At 40.1% G+C, this 15,922-nt stretch overlaps 1 protein-coding gene across 1 annotated transcript in view; it reads right to left on the minus strand.

Annotated features, from left to right (window-relative positions):
- Window positions 1–15,922, minus strand: part of LOC135214330 (GRB10-interacting GYF protein 1-like) — a 200,258-nt gene that overhangs the window by 38,727 nt on the left and 145,609 nt on the right. The window contains 4 exon segments of the mRNA XM_064248529.1: window positions 1,268–1,364; window positions 7,137–7,300; window positions 7,961–8,159; window positions 8,501–8,610. Of these exon segments, the coding sequence (XP_064104599.1) occupies window positions 1,268–1,364; window positions 7,137–7,300; window positions 7,961–8,159; window positions 8,501–8,610 (570 nt within the window).

The following is a 15,922-nucleotide window of genomic DNA, read 5'->3' on the forward strand; positions in this document are numbered from 1 at the left end:
TAAGTTGAATGTATAAAACTTCTATTTAGAGGGCGCGAGTCCTTCCGAAAGCTCCAACCCCTGCACGGGGAGGACGCTTCGGAGGACGAGAAGCAATCTTTCAGGATTCGTGCACGCGCACGCACTTTGGCAGTCTGGGGATTTTCATCAGAAACTGCCGAAGGCACGCCAGATCGGTGGGGGTTCCTTGTAACCCTCCTTAGGCTTTCGACATGCTCCCTCCCCGGGTCCTGGGAGTCAAGCAGAGGTCCCGGCCTAGAGGCGAAACGAGGCCGATCTGACGCACCCTCCACTACACAAGGGGTATCACTGCACTTCACTTTTACTCTCTAAAGCAAGCACTTTCGATTCTAAGTTACGAATCGAAAGAGTATCAGAGAAAGGGCAATTCCTCTACAGACACTGCTTAGGGCCCGAAGGCAACACTGCAGGGTTAGGAGTAACAATTACAGAAGTAGCACTTCACAGCAATGAAGGAGAGCGATCACCTCTCGTAGACATATTCATAGCCCGTAGGCCATACTACAGGGTTAGGCAAAATAAAGTCTACAGGAAGGTTAGCAGGTTCACTACCTTGCATTTTGTTACTGATTAATTTCGTACATACGAATCATACGTCTTCCTTACGGAATTAGACATGTTTACTGATTAATTGCGTACATACGAATCATACGTCTTCCTTACGGAATAGACAAAGTCTCACACTCCTTACATGACAAATCTCAACAAAGAAGCAAGACCCATACCCCTCGTACATACCAAGTGCGGATCTACCGAAGCTTTCGGTAGCCACACCCTATCTTTGCAGACAACCCCGTCTGAAACTAGCCTAACTAGATTCAGATATTTTATGCAAAAATGAATCAAATTCAAATCAATTTAAGATAGCGTATGCCTAGCCACAAATCCCACAAATCCAAGTAAATAAATCAAAAGACAATTAGGATACTTAGCGGCAATGAAGTTTCCAAAATCCTAAGACGGAGGTACTGAAAACAGGTGTTTTCAGCACCGGCGACAGAAAAATTATGGATAGAAAATGGGAATGGTTCCTGATACCCGCCTCCCAGCGGCGGGAATGGGTACTAACCACCTGGCCGACCACTGCGTGTGTCGGAAGTTTTTAAAATTCTGTCGGACTTCAGAAAATACAGCTATATATATATCTGACAGGTAAGTTTCATGAACAAATAAATTGTTCCAGCCTATCAATGAGAAAAATATATATAATCTTAATAAAAAGTTGAGAATACAAACAATAACACACCTGTTGCATATGTCTCCTCTCTTCTTCTAGTGCTATCCTCCTCATTTCCTCCTTTATTTGCGCTTGATGTCGAGCTTCTTCTTCTTCCTCTTCTCGTCTGAAAATTAAAAGATGAATTGGAAGATAGTCAGCATTTTTGTGTTAGATGGCGTAAAAGGCACAGGTCAAACTGAACGGGACAAGATTAAAACAAATTTGGAGGACGTGAACATTCCCTTTAAAAATGCTCCAAGGCAGCTGGAGGGGTTATACAATACAAATATTTCAGATTAGAACATCTGCTGGCCAAACTGGAACGAATTACAGTATTACAAAATAAATTTTAAACCATGAAATAATCTCATTAGTCCAAATTCAACCGATCATACATGAGCAAACTTATATGCTTAAGACTGCTAATGATTTACCACAATGCCAGTACTCATCACACTGAACGAAGTCACTACAGCGCTTAACTTTCCAATTGGAAGTTATGGAAAAAAGGTAATAAGATAACCATTCTTAGATGAAATTCCTTATGTAAGAGAGTAAATTAACAATAAGAGATGAATTGTTACGTAAAATCACAGCCTAAAGGAAAGTCCACCCACCCCAGTAAATAATCTTTTTCATAATTCATAAGAAAACTGAAGAGCAACTTTTTATATATTCAAAAATTTACAATGGTGACATTTAAAAATTAAATATAAGAAATTTGTATTTTTCATAACTTACAAACCTGAGGTCTTAACATTAGGATAAATACTCAGCGCCAGCTGGAAACCAGTCAAGTTAAAGATGATTGTGTTCGGAAGGGACTATTGGCATCTGTGCTTGGTCACGAGACATGTGGAGCCACCCACATACCCCTTTAACTCGTGACCCCGTTAGTTATTCTTCCAACCCAGGTTAGTTGATAGAGGGGTGGTTAGAGGTGGGCCTTTGTATGTTAAGACCTCAGGTTTGTAAGTTATGAAATAAAAAAATTGGTTAAAAATTTGTCATTTGTTCATATACAAACAAACCTTCGATCTTAACATTAGGATAGACTTACTTTTGGTGGGAGGTAAGTACTATTAACCAACTGGGAGTTTGACACCTTTGATCAGTTTTCTGAATACCAGCATTCTACGAAACAACTGACCAGTACAGTAGAGCCTCGGCTCACGGCCGTATTAGAACTCGACATAATTGGATTTCACCACTAAATTTCCAATAAACTTTGTATCTGCGTTCAACCAAAAAAACCAGATTCCGACCCCCAGACCATATGATGTTTGTAAACAAAACTGTTTCCGCCAGCCGCCGGTAGTTAGTGTCATCCAGTGTTACCAAATGTAGCATAATTTCGTGTTTTTTTAGCATAATTTAACCCAAGAATTAGAGATTAGCATAAATTTTATCATACTTAGGGTTCTTGTACAATTTTAGAATGTATCTTCACTAAAATTTTAAATAAAATGCAGAAAATTCCCCAATCTCATACACAGCTATAGTGAATATATGTATCTTCATAGTGAAATTGCCTCAAAAGCAGCACTAACAAATCAGTTGATTGCTAAGTTTGAACACAACTAAGGAATGTTAAATTTTGTGAATATAAATACCCACAGTGGCATGACAAACGGTCAGTAAAGTGTGAATAATGATTTTTTCTTCATGAGTAGTCTGATCTTCTTCCTTTTTTAAGCTTTATTTTTTTCAGTAGTTATCAAAATTTTCATTATGTCTGAAGTGATTTTCACACAATTTTAAAGTATTTATTCATTGTGTATGTGATCTGTTAAAGAAAAATGGTGTTTCAGTGGGATGATAATGATCAGTAATAACTATGTATGTTTTTTTTCTTAAGTAGAGACTGGTTTGTTTGCTTTCCTTTTTTTTTAGTTTTAAATTTTTCAGTAGATATCAGGATGTTATATTTGAAGTCATTCTCACACATTTTTCAAGTATTTATTAATTGTGTATGTAGGCTACAACAGTAATCCTGTTAATGTTGTCCAGGGCCGGTGCTAGGAACCGAGTGCCCAATTCAAGCTTCCTCTCTCCCTCAAAACTCCTACACTTCTTTACCCCTTCTTAAATGCAAAGTACAAGGTACAGTACACAAAAGACTTCTAAGAATGCGCTTTGAAGGATTTAGAGCAAAACAAACCGTAGTGGAGGTTGTTCATTGCTGCCAGGTGTATGAGACTTAAAACACTACTGCTAGCTATCTATGTTCAAACATTTGGATATTGTTAATCCCTGAAATAATGGAAAAGTGTTTACATGGCATCTCACATTTTCCTTCTTCAAAATGTTTCCACCATTCCCAACTCCGAAATAAACCTTAAGTTTCGTCTATCCTCTCCTCTATATGAAAGTGATGAGCGAAAAAAATATTTAATGAAGCACACTTGCTTGCTTTTTTAGGCGTAGATCTAGTATAAAACAATGCTCACACATGAGGCACGCGTTTCAGTAGCAAATGCAATACGAATTTAAGTGTTAGGTTTGGAGTGAAGCCAATGTTACGTAAGTAGGTTACATGTGCGGTTTGGTAGCGAATGCAATCTTTAAGCTTTGTAAAGCTTGCTGGTAAAGAAGAGGGTAGCCACAGCAAATCAGAGAAGCCAATATGGTATATATGTGCGTAACAATTAAGAAATTAAGACGATTCTTTTATGTCTACTGTAATACGTCAATGTTTACATGTGAGATTTGGTAGTGAAACCACTGTTACATGCATAACATGTGCGGGTCGCTAGCAACGCAATCTAAGCTTTTTAAGCTTGCCGGTAAAGAGGAGGTTAGCCTTAGCTTAACTCAGAAGCCGCTATGGTATACATAGTAATTATAGAAATTAAGTAGATTCTTTTATGCCTACCGTAAAAATACGTCAGTGTTTACGTGTGTGATTTGGTAGTAAAACCACTGTTACATACGTAACGTATGCGGGTCGGTAGCAACGCAATTATTAAGCTTTGTTAAGCTTGCTGGTAAAGAGGAGGTTAGCCTTAGCTTAAAATCAGAGAAGCCGCTATGGTATACATAGTAGTTATAGAAATTAAGAAGATTCTTTTATGACTACTGTAAAAATACGTCAATGTTTACGTATGCGATTTGGTAGTGAAACTAGTTACATATGTAACGTGTGTGGTTCAGTAGCGAGCGCAATCTTTAAGCTTTGTTAAGCTTGCTGGTACAGGAGAGGTTAGCCTTAGCTTAAATCAGAGAAGCCGCTATGGTATACGTAGTAGTTATAAAAATTAAGACGGTTCTTTTATGTCTACAGTAAAAATACGTCAATGTTTATATATGAGATTTGGTAGTGAAACCAGTGTTATGTAAATGACGTGTATGGTTCAGTAGCAAACGCAATCTTTAAGCTTTGTTAAGCTTGCTGGTAAAGAGGTAGGTAGGTTAGCCTAGCTTAAATCAGAGAAGCCACTATGGTATACGTAGCGTTATAGAAATTAAGACGATTCTTTTATGTCTTGTCTACTGTAAAATTACGTCAATATTTACGTATGAGATTTGGTAGTGACACCAGTTTGCATATGTAACGTGTGCGCGGTAACGAACGCAATCTGTATGCTTGGTTTGTAAGCGTCCTTGTAAAGAAGAGATTAGCCTGATATTAAACTCAAAAGAGATACTGGTACGTAATGGTACAGTAATTATAAAATTAAAATGATTCTTTTACTTATACGTATGTATATATTAGTACCATGTACCATATTTATTTTCAAAGTCCAATAAGCTTGAAACCAGCCCTGATATTTGACAAAAATTTGCCGTCGTAGAAGACACACCTTTTTATAAGGATATTTATCAACACAAAACCGTTAGTATCATAACATTTACTGAAAGATAATTTTAAAGTGATTTTGTATACAGTATTACATTCAACTCCGTATAAGATTTACCATAAAGTAATACCGAATGGAAATGTTTCTAGCCTTATAGCAATGATGTAGTTCGTTTACTACCATAGTCCCGCTATAAGCCACCAGGGCTGCACTATGGTTTGTTTACCTCATTTCATGCCACAGCCTGCCAACTTAATGTAAGCAATTATAAATATATGTTTAATATGATATTTATTTAACTCTTAACTTATTTAGTTGTAATTTACATGTAATGTATTGTATAAAAAGGCAAGGTTAGGGTAATAACTGGTGGTCAGGAATGGATTAATCCATTTTCAGCTATTTCTTATGGGAAAACTTGATTCAGATCTCGAAATTATCGAATTTCGATGCTCCTTCTGGAATGAATTAGCATCGAGATCCGGGGCTCTACTGTATTTCTGAATCTAAGATATATATGAATATCATAGTCAGACTTCTGGGTTCTTCACAATGTCATAGTTCATTGCGTCCGAGGAAGATAAGAAGATCTGTTCTTCTAACAAACCAATTCTTCTAACAAACCAATTCATCCACTCATGTAGGTTTGTTATCATTCCTCTCCCCCTTGCTAAAGAGAGGAACGTCCTGCTATTGATAGGTATCTTACTGATACTAACCCTGACAGTATGGCTACTTCACTCACCTGTATCTTATCCGTTCTAGTTTACGATGGTGCTCTCTTCTTACTGCCCAAAGTAAAGAAATTTGAAAAGGAAAGAGGCTGAAAAGGAAAGAGGCCAGTTACCTCCTCCATTTCACATTCTTACCATCATCTTAGACAAGATACCAACTGACCCACCAGGGGTGCTGGATGAGTTACACAATTTGTTGAGCAGCCACCAAAGGACCCAAGGAAATTGTGTCCAAGGACCTCTGGGCAACCTTATTTATATGCAGGAAATTGAAATTGGTTTGTCATAACAATAAACCAACTCTCAAATTTCAATGAACAAACAGACACCTAAACATTACTCAAATTGCGCTTCGATACAGTCACAAACCAAGTCATGATCATTTTAACAGATATGTTCTTAATTGACAGAAGGCACATATTCCTCTGATGACCTTCTTTTCTATATGACTCCATTGGTACAACTTGACAACAAGGAGTGGGCTTGACCGATCGCCTCTATTTGGATTGTTCCTTTACGTCTACCACCTTTATATGTTCTAGGTAACGTAGTTCTTTCTATAACCACAGAGTACCTTGACAAGTCAAAGCCGGCCCTTCTGAAGGTCTCTTACTCAAACTCACACCATACTGATGGCAGCACTACGTCATATAGCAAACCAACTGTCCTTCTTGGGTTGGTACTCCTGATAGGCCTAATGCCGACCACACACCTGCATCATCTCCGCCCCCGTATCTGGAACGAAAACAAGATGGCGATGCACACCTCTCCCCGCAGGGAAAGGAGCACAATTAATCATAATTACTCCCAAAGCACATCCTAATGCATCCAAGCTTTGGATTTACAGGCCATCGATATGAATATGTGAAAATCCAAAGCACAGGCAACGAATTAACCGTACCTTAAGAGTTTCTGCACCTATGACTTACTACACGATGAGTACTTCGACATAATAATCGTCGAAGAAAATATCCGGGCGTTTATCTGCTTCTTGTGATATCCAGGAAGTCTCGAAGCATGTGAAGGCTTCATGTTCACGTGCCAGGGAATTCCAAACAACAGATCAAAACAACAGGGGGCAAACTAAACCGGCTTTGAAAGGACAGAAGCAAAGCACGTCCTCTCTTAAAGGCGGTAAGAAAATAACTAATGGGGTCATGAGTTAAAGAGGGGTATGTGGGTGGCTCCACATGTCTCGTGACCAAGCACAGATGCCAATAGTCCCTTGCGTACACAATTATTTTAAATTTTACCGGTTTCCAGCTGGCGCTGAGTATTTATCCTAATGTCAAGACCGAAGGTTTGTTTCGTATATGAACAAAATATTTTTTATCTCAGGGAGAAAGTTATTCATGTACATACCTTCTCCTCTCTTCCTCCTCTTTCCTCTTCCTTTCCTCTTCTTGACGACGTGCCTCCTCTTGTCTTCTGGCTTCTTCTTTTCTCTTTGCCTCTTCATGTTTCTGCTGTTGTTGTTGGCGCCTTAATTCTTCTTGTCTCCTTTTTGCTTCAACTCTCTGCTGGTCCTTTAAGTCAAGATTCCAGCTCAATTTAAGATGTTCCTTTTGATAGTTGGTAAAAGCTCTACTGATCTCATGTGTTTAATGTAATGTTTATATATTTTTCATACTCCTTTTTTTTTAAATTTCATTTTTGTCTCTACTCCACTTATCTATATTTCGTTTTGCTACAATTGCCTATATATTGCACCTCAAGCATTTTAGAATTAAGCAGTATTTGAAAGATATTCAGTCCTTTACAGATTAACATGAAATTACTCATATTTCTCCCTTCTTATAGGAATAGCTATTCTTATATGAAGGACAGAAATTAAAGCAAGAAATTTGGATGGAAAGAAAACAGAATAAGATAGCCCCCCCCCCCAAAAAAAAAAAAAAAAAAGTTGGGAGTTGAGAGGATTGGCAATGTAAACTATAAACTATTCAGCCTTACATACCCTGCTGAAGGAGAAGGCACCATTTACAGTGTGCCTGGCATGGCACAAAAAAGAAGACTAAGTTCTTTGCAATGACCCTCTAAACCCAACTCCACTGCTTTCTGCCTTTCACAATGTGTCTGTTCCAAAATGCAGTTCAACTTCAACAACGGCATGCTCAAGAAATGAGACTTGGTCTCCCCACTGACAAGTTTAAAAGCTTTACTTCTAAATCCCCTTCAAGACTTACCAACAACTTTCTTTTCTGCTCCTCTTCCTTCTTCAGTTTCTCCTCTTCTAATCTGCGCATTTCTTCCACTCTTCTAGCCTGCTCCTCTCGCATCTTTCTTTTTTCCTCCTCTATTCTTTGGGTTTCTTCCTCATGTTGCCGTCTAAGTGCCTCTAAATTTCGTCTCTGTTCTTCCTGACGCTTCAGCTCCTCTTTGATTCTTCAAAAAGAGAAGATTACAGATGAGCCATTGTACTCTTTAACAAAAATTATATCATGTTCAGAAATTTTAATTACTGAAGAAAGAACCATTGAAACTTCATAATAAGTTTTCCCCAAAACACTTGTTATTTCTGAAATGGAAAATATATAAGAATCCATTTTTCATTCACCAATATTTAACAATCCATTTCTTTCCCTTTACCAGGAGCGGGTTCATCAAACGCCATGCGACACAACTGGCCCCTGCGGAATTCCACTACTTAAGGGTAATGTATAGTCTTTCACTACCACCAATTAAAGAGTTAAAACAAAAAATGCACAGCGTATCAAAAAAATTACCTTAACTCTTCCAATCTTATTCTTTCCTCCTCCGCCCTTTTCTGCTCCTCCAGTCTTCTCCGTTCTTCCAATCTCTTTTGGTCCTCCTCCTGGCGTCTCTGGTGCTCTTCCTGAAGAGAAAAATACAAATTCAGAAATACAGAGAAAAACTTTACCAACTGCATACTAAAGTTCAAAATGATATTGTTATTGTACAATAAAGTTTCATACATACTTACCTGGCAGATATATACTTAGCTATAGACTCCGTCGTCCCCGATAGAAATTCGAATTTCGCGGCACACACTACAGGTAGGTAGGTCAGGTGATCTACCGCCCCGCCGCTGGGTGGCAGGAATAGGAACCATACCTTCTAGAACCAGATTTTCTCTTCCACCTGTCTCCTGAGGGGAGGCTGGGTGGGCCATTCAATCGTATATATCTGCCAGGTAAGTATGTATGAAACTTTATTGTACAATAACAATATTTTCATACATTCAACTTCCCTGTCAGATATATACTTAGCTGATTGGCACCTTTGGCGGAGGGCAAGAGACAGCTAATTACTGATTAGACAGGTAAACAGCATACGTTGTAGGTAATAAATAAATAAAACCTTGGTTCCTATGTGTTTAGACGAAGGGTCGACTTCCTAGCTATTGCTAGTGGTCTGCTTCATCTCAAGAGCCTCAGCGAGGATGTGACCTACGGCTAAGAGTTCTTGTAGATCTGTCAATGGGGTCTTATCCACTTACTCGACAGAATCTAATGGTCATTTGTCAATGGGGTCTTATCCACTTACATGACAATACACCTATGCCTAGGGGCATAATTAAGGAGCACCACACCGATCCCGATCACCTGATCCTGACACGAGGGTTTGTGCTTAGTTTGAAAAGAGCTATCCCCAAACTCCTTTCAAACAAATCAAAGAAAAAAAACACTATGTTAACATAAAAATTAACTCACTTAGTTAAGGATCAGTGTCGGCTCCCTAACCCAGCAACGTATCCGTAGACACGTAAAACCAAGAGAGAAGGATCTCTCGTAGGTCAACTTGACCTCCTTCGTGCAAAGGGAAGTCAACACAGAGTTGCATCTCCCATAAGTTACAGCTAATATGTCCTTCACGACATATTGTTATGTAACGAACAAGAATTCATAAAAGCTCGCACTTCAAGCGCTTTTAATTCTCAGCTGTTTGAAGGAATCATCAAGTTATTCATGAAATGCTTTAGCGATCACACTTATTTCAAAGAAGACCAGGGCTTCCTTTGAAATGGATCTTTTCTGGATGAAGCCTAGAGCCTGGCTTGCGCCTGGGTGGAGCCTCGCGCCTCGTGTCTGGCTGGCACCTCGAGCCTGGCTGGTGCCTCGAGCCTGGCTGGCGCCTCTTGCTTGGCTGGCGCCTCGCGCCTGCCTGACACTTGGTTGGCGCCTAACTCCTGGAAGGCGCTTTTCGCCTGACTCATGGCTGGCGCCTCGCGCTAGGAAGTAGCTTCGCGCTTGGTTCCAGACTGGCACTATTTGGCGTCTGGCTCCTGGCTGACTCCTCTCCACTTGCTGGAGCTTCGAGCTTGGTAGAGTCTCGAGGATGTCTGGCGATGCCCACATCGGACACTCTTATCTGTCCGATTTGTTTGCCTCTAGCGCATCTGCGCTAGGTTGGAGGCCCCCTCTTTCTCTTCATCAGACAATGACAGTGTTCCTTGAAATTGTCTGCCTCTGGCATTTTTTACGCCTGTTTTGGCATATGGCACCTGGTTGGCGCTACATTGTCCAAAAGTCCTGAACATCCACAATAGTTTATCAGGAGACTGGAGAAGAGTGGATGAAGTTCTTCCACTTTGAGCTTTGGCCTCTCCGGCAAGGGGAGGTGATTGTAATCAGCTACATTCAGTAGACGATAGGATATCTAACCGTACGAGAGATAAGAGTCTTCCTCCGAGGAGGGTCCTTCCTGAATACTTCCGTGCTCACGAGATCTCTTCTTACATGTTGAAGTGTCTCCGTTGCAGAATCTTCCCTATCCTTGCCCGAAGGAAGGGAAGAAGCCTGGAAGTCGAAGGAGACTCCGAGCTGAAATTGGGAGTACTCCTGATTTCTAGCTCTTTATTGTATCCCTCTGAACACCTTCTGGGAAGCATTTCGAGCCGTCCTCGCATTCCAAAGACTCTGTAGGCAAACGTTTGAACCATTCTACTGTAGATGAAAACGTGAGTACCCTGCCTGGACAACGAAACCTCTATCTGAAAACATTGAATCAGGAATAGGGGGTTTTAGTTCTTTTGCCAGACATACTATGCTGGCAAGAACCCATTGCCTAATCTCCATAGAATCTGATGCGAGATTCCAATGCTCAAAAAAAATTCACTTGTCTTCTTGATCGTTTAGGACCAAGAGAAACAAAGAATTCCCTCATAAAATTTCAAATTTTCAAAGGAAGTTTGATGAGGAGCAGTTCCATCTTGTCGGAACATAGAATCTGTGGCCACAAAAAAGATCCCATTAGAAGTACATGAAATCCTACTCTTGTCATATTGACGTATCGTATAAGATCCCGAAGATCTTAATCCTCTGCTATCTCCAATCCCTTTACAGAGTATAGCCTTTTACTGCGTTCTTTGATAGCAGATATATACAAAGGTGATTCTTCCCTCTGAAAGGGAAGAAAAAACCGCTATGTGGCTCACAGAGGTATCGGAAGAGGACAGTTTCCTCATTCCCTCTAGCACGATCTGCAGCAATTCTATATCTTGTCCATGACTATTGTCATTTACCTTGAAAAATCCTCTCATTCATGTCCACTTCTGGTCAGTCTGCACGCAGACAGACTCAGAGTGGAGAGGTTGTTAAGGTCCATTTTATAATAGATGCTGATAGAATATTCAGACTGTCTTGGAAAAGACTTCCAAAACATGCTGTGAGAAGAACGTGACCTCTGTGAATCCAACCTCTCTAAGGCCAAAATGAGGCATAAAGTATTATCCTCTCTTTCTTTGACGCCCATTATCTTAAATTCTGTCAAGAATTTATATTTTAGGGGAAAAAAGACTAAAGTTTATTCCCCTTTCTATAAAATAAAGATGGCGTATATTGCTACCTCTCTTGGTTCGAGGAAAAGGAAGCAGTCTACAGGAAGACTGTTCGTCTTCTACCTTGCTAAGAGATCTATGAAGAAGACTTTTCGCAGGTTCTTACAACTCTTTGCAATAAATGTTAGACATACTTTCACAGTTATTATCGTCGATCGAGAAGGTTCTCACGGACATGCAAAATCTTGCATCGAACCTCTTAAGGATCGTTACATTTCCTGTCTGTTTTCCAAATAGGTTCTCTTAGTTAACGCGAACAGGAGCGAAAAAGAGAGATTCTCGATGCTCTTTGCGATATGAGAGAGTCGTGGAACTGGCCTAACTGATTAAATGGGTAACGAAATCAGGAACGAATCTTGCCGTTACCGAGCGTGTGTCTGAGAGGCTACTGGACTCAGGTTAATAACTCGCTAAAACGAGAAAATATCTTGGATGGTGCTCTTGGCTCATTGCGCCAGGCTGGCACTTCTGGCGCAATTTTGCGCCAGGCTGGCGCTTTTTGGCGCATTGCGCCAGGTTGGCGCTTTCTTCTAATTCTCTTTATGTTATGTGCCAGAACATCTGTGCCTTTATGGTACCCGACATCCTTTCACATGTTAATTCCGTTCTTAGTAGGAAAAAACACTTATATACGTAGTATAGTCCATTCAGGGAAACCATTTCTGCCACAAAGAGAATGTTTCCCATCCCACTCATCCATCTTCTCTTAGGCAATATCCGAGTCTAAAAAGGTTGTGTGCTTTTCTCGAAAGACTTGACCATACCGTAGTCTTAAAGTGAATTCTCTACTACATCCATCTTCTCACTAAGCATGTATTCTAATAAGCCATGCTTTTGTAAGCATGAGAGCATTATATAATATAATGTTCTGCTGCGTTAGAATCCTTTAATAATGTTACCTACGGTTAACAGCATTGAAAGGTTATAATATCTTCCTTATTGAAAACTTCTTAGCAAAAGGCAGACAATATTTTATTTATGTTAGCTTAACTATCCCCTCCATTCGAGACTAAGTCCATGATTGTAGGGGGAATATACGGTTAACCATTCGATCCCGTTGGAGAGAGAGATGTAACCGACTGCTCATGACCGAGAACCGGATGGTACTGTATTGGCCTTAGAATGACAGCCCGGCAGTCTTGCTCACTGCCTGACTGTATTCATCATGAGTTGCCAGTTACTTCATTCAATGAAGGAATATAATAAAATTAATCTCGAGCCTAAGGAAGCTCTTAATAATGCAAATTTAAGCCAAACAACCTTTGTTAAATACCGAAGCTGAGTAGGTATTGTCGTAACAAACCTTTTAAGCGAAGTCCTTACCAGGAAAATCCTGTAAGGATAGATAATTCCGTAGCGAACCACAAAGGCAACTATGGTATCCGTATATGACTTGTCATTCAGTAGTCGTATACTCTTGCTACTACATTCTTTCCTCTCCGATTCAGAGAGAGAATGGAAATCTTGCCCTCTTCGTTCTTTTCGTCAATAAACACGAATAAGTATTAGTTGAAAGAGATCGCAATGAAAACTCTAGGATCGAAGAGAATCCCTCAAATTTTTATTCTCTTGGATATAAGGCCGTATTCTACGCCTCTATTATTTGGAAGAGCCTCTAATCAATGAATGAGCGCTCGTACGAATCTTGTTTAATTTGCAAACGATTGCCACTCTTTCTGTAAATGGTTGGTTGCATTATTTTAGAAGGGGGAAGATTTTAATATCGTCTTATTATTAATGAACTAATTTTTTCCAATAAAAAAGGTTTCCAATTCCGATCTATCTTCCATTTCCTGTCCATCAAGTTGGGAGAAGAATGAGCAACCGGAGGAGAGCGCCTGCTTTCGTAAGGTGAAGAGCTTTTAGCAGTACCGATTCTAACCTGACAAGGGCTACGGCCGCCTGTGCGACATCTCGAGTCCCCGCCAGGAAAAAAGCCGATCTTGCTCTTGCCTTTACTTGCATTAAGACTATCCTGAGAAGGGTGACGGCCGCCTGTGCGACAACTCCCGTCCTTATCAGAAGGCCTCGAATGTCTTTCACCTTTCGCAGAATCAGGCTCTGACTCCATCTCCGATGAAGATCCTGGTTTATAGTTTCAGGCGCTTTGCGCCTCATTTCAGGCGCTTTGTACCTCATTTCAGGCGCTTTGCACCTCATTTCAGGCGCTTCAGAGGTTTCAGGCGCTTCAGGCGCTTTGCACCTCGTTTCAGGCGCTACAGGTGATTATATATTGTATAATTGGTTATGGGTATAGATAAGTGTGATTATATATTGTATAATTGTTATGGGTATTTTATGCATTGTTGAAATATGGTGGGTGTCCTATATGGACAGCATGTGGTAGATTCTAGAAGGTGTCTGTTGATGTATTTAAGTTGTGTTGTGACGTCATAGGCTGTGACGTCATAGACAAGATGGCGGCGGCGTCGGCAGGATGTAAACAATAACAGGGAGCAGTAGAAAGCACGTGGTGGTGTGTGGTGGGTATGGGAGAGCTCTCTGTCTGGTAGGAGTTGTTTTTTGGGTCGTAAGTCTTGTGGTGCTGGTGTTTTAAGGTGATTTCTGGAGTGTACTGGAGTCAGAGAAAGCGTACAGGTGGGTAGATTATTCATTTTTATAGAGAAAGAAAGGGTTAGGTTAGGCCAAAATTCAAACTGGTAGCAGAGCGTGTTATCAAAGATGCCTGGATCCGACAGTGAACAAAGGGAGACTACTAGATGGAGAAGGGAATGTCCTAGGTTTAGCGGGATACAAGAAGAATACAAAGAATGGAAAGGTCAAGCCGAAGATTGGCTATTGTTGTATGGAGAAGATACAAAATACCCGGCGATAGAAATGAGAATGAGCTTAAAGGGAAAGCCCGGAGAGCTAGTGGAAGCATTAGATAAAGATAAACTTACTGGTACAGAGGGTCCAAAGTTAATCCTAGAGAAACTAGATAAAGCCTATCTAAAAGACTCGGTAATGGAGAATTACGGTAGAATAAAAAGATACCTTCTAATAAGAAGAGAATCTAGTGAAAAATATGGCGGACTATTTAATTAGATACGAGAAGGCAGCATCTGAGTGTGAAAGAGCAATGGGGAAAGGCGCGCTTGAAGGCGAAGTCAAGGGGTATCATGTAATAGAGCAAGCAAATCTCACGGAAAATCAAAACAAATGGTATTATCGGCTTGTGGGCAAGAAAAAGCTAGAGTACGGACAGTGTCGCAAACAATGAAAAGACTATTTGAGGGATTAGGGACTAAAGAGGAACGGGAATGGTGGGGTTCGTCAGAAGGCAATACCAGTTCTGGGAGAGGGAGGGAAAACCAAAGATATCGGGAAGATGGAACCGAGGAAGGGGTGGTAAAAATCCTATAAACAAAGAAGGGAAGGTAACAGTATGTGCAATATGCAGCTCAGAATGGCATTGGCTAGGGATTGTCCTCAGAATTTTCATAATAGGAAGAAAACTGAAACAAGACTAGAAGAAAATAAGCTGAAAACAGAAAATGGGACAGAAGAAGAAGAGGTTTATGTAGGAGAAGTTAATAAAAATAGTGGAATAGCATCGTGGGAGGTGGTTGATGCAATTTTGGACACAGGGTGTAAATCAACAGTTTGCGGGGAATTGTGACTAGCACGTATTGTCATGGATTTGAGTCAGGAAGAGTTGAGGAGAATGAGTGGACACTAGGACAGAGTCTAATAAAGTGTTTAATTTTGGTGAGACATCTTATAAGTCCAGAGGAATAATAGAAATACCTGTGATACTAAAAAACCAGAAAGTTTTATTTGAAGACGGAAATTCTGCAAGGTGATATACCCTGGCTGATAGGTAAGCAAACCATGAGTAAAATGGGTATGACCCTAAATTTAAAAGAAAATTGTGTCATAGTAGAAGTATTAGGGGAATGAAAGTAGAGTTAAGAGAACGAACAGGGTCATTTAAGAGTACCTATAAGGAGGAGGAAGGTAGAAGAATTATTACTGGAGGGTTGGAAGGAAAGAATCCGAGGGAAATTAAGAACACAATGAAGAAATTACATTTACAGTTTGGTCATGGAAGTGGAGATAAAATATGGAAGCTAACAGAGGAAGCACAATGGAGTAATGGGTTAATCGAAAAAGAAAAAAGAGGAAATAAGAAAGTTACTAACGGAACTGATTAAAAATTGTGAGGTTTGTAAAAAATACAAAAGAAACCCCGCCAAACCGGTAGTAGGCTTTTCTGGAGTAAAACGTTCAATGAAGTCGTAGCGATGGAGTGGGAGAGATAGAAGAGAGAAAGTTCTTGGTAATAGTGGATATGGCAACGAGATATGTCAGGCCTGTTGGATAAAAGATAAGAAACCAGAAACTA

This window comes from Macrobrachium nipponense, chromosome 45, assembly GCF_015104395.2.
Source record: "Macrobrachium nipponense isolate FS-2020 chromosome 45, ASM1510439v2, whole genome shotgun sequence".
Lineage (NCBI taxonomy): Eukaryota > Metazoa > Arthropoda > Malacostraca > Decapoda > Palaemonidae > Macrobrachium > Macrobrachium nipponense.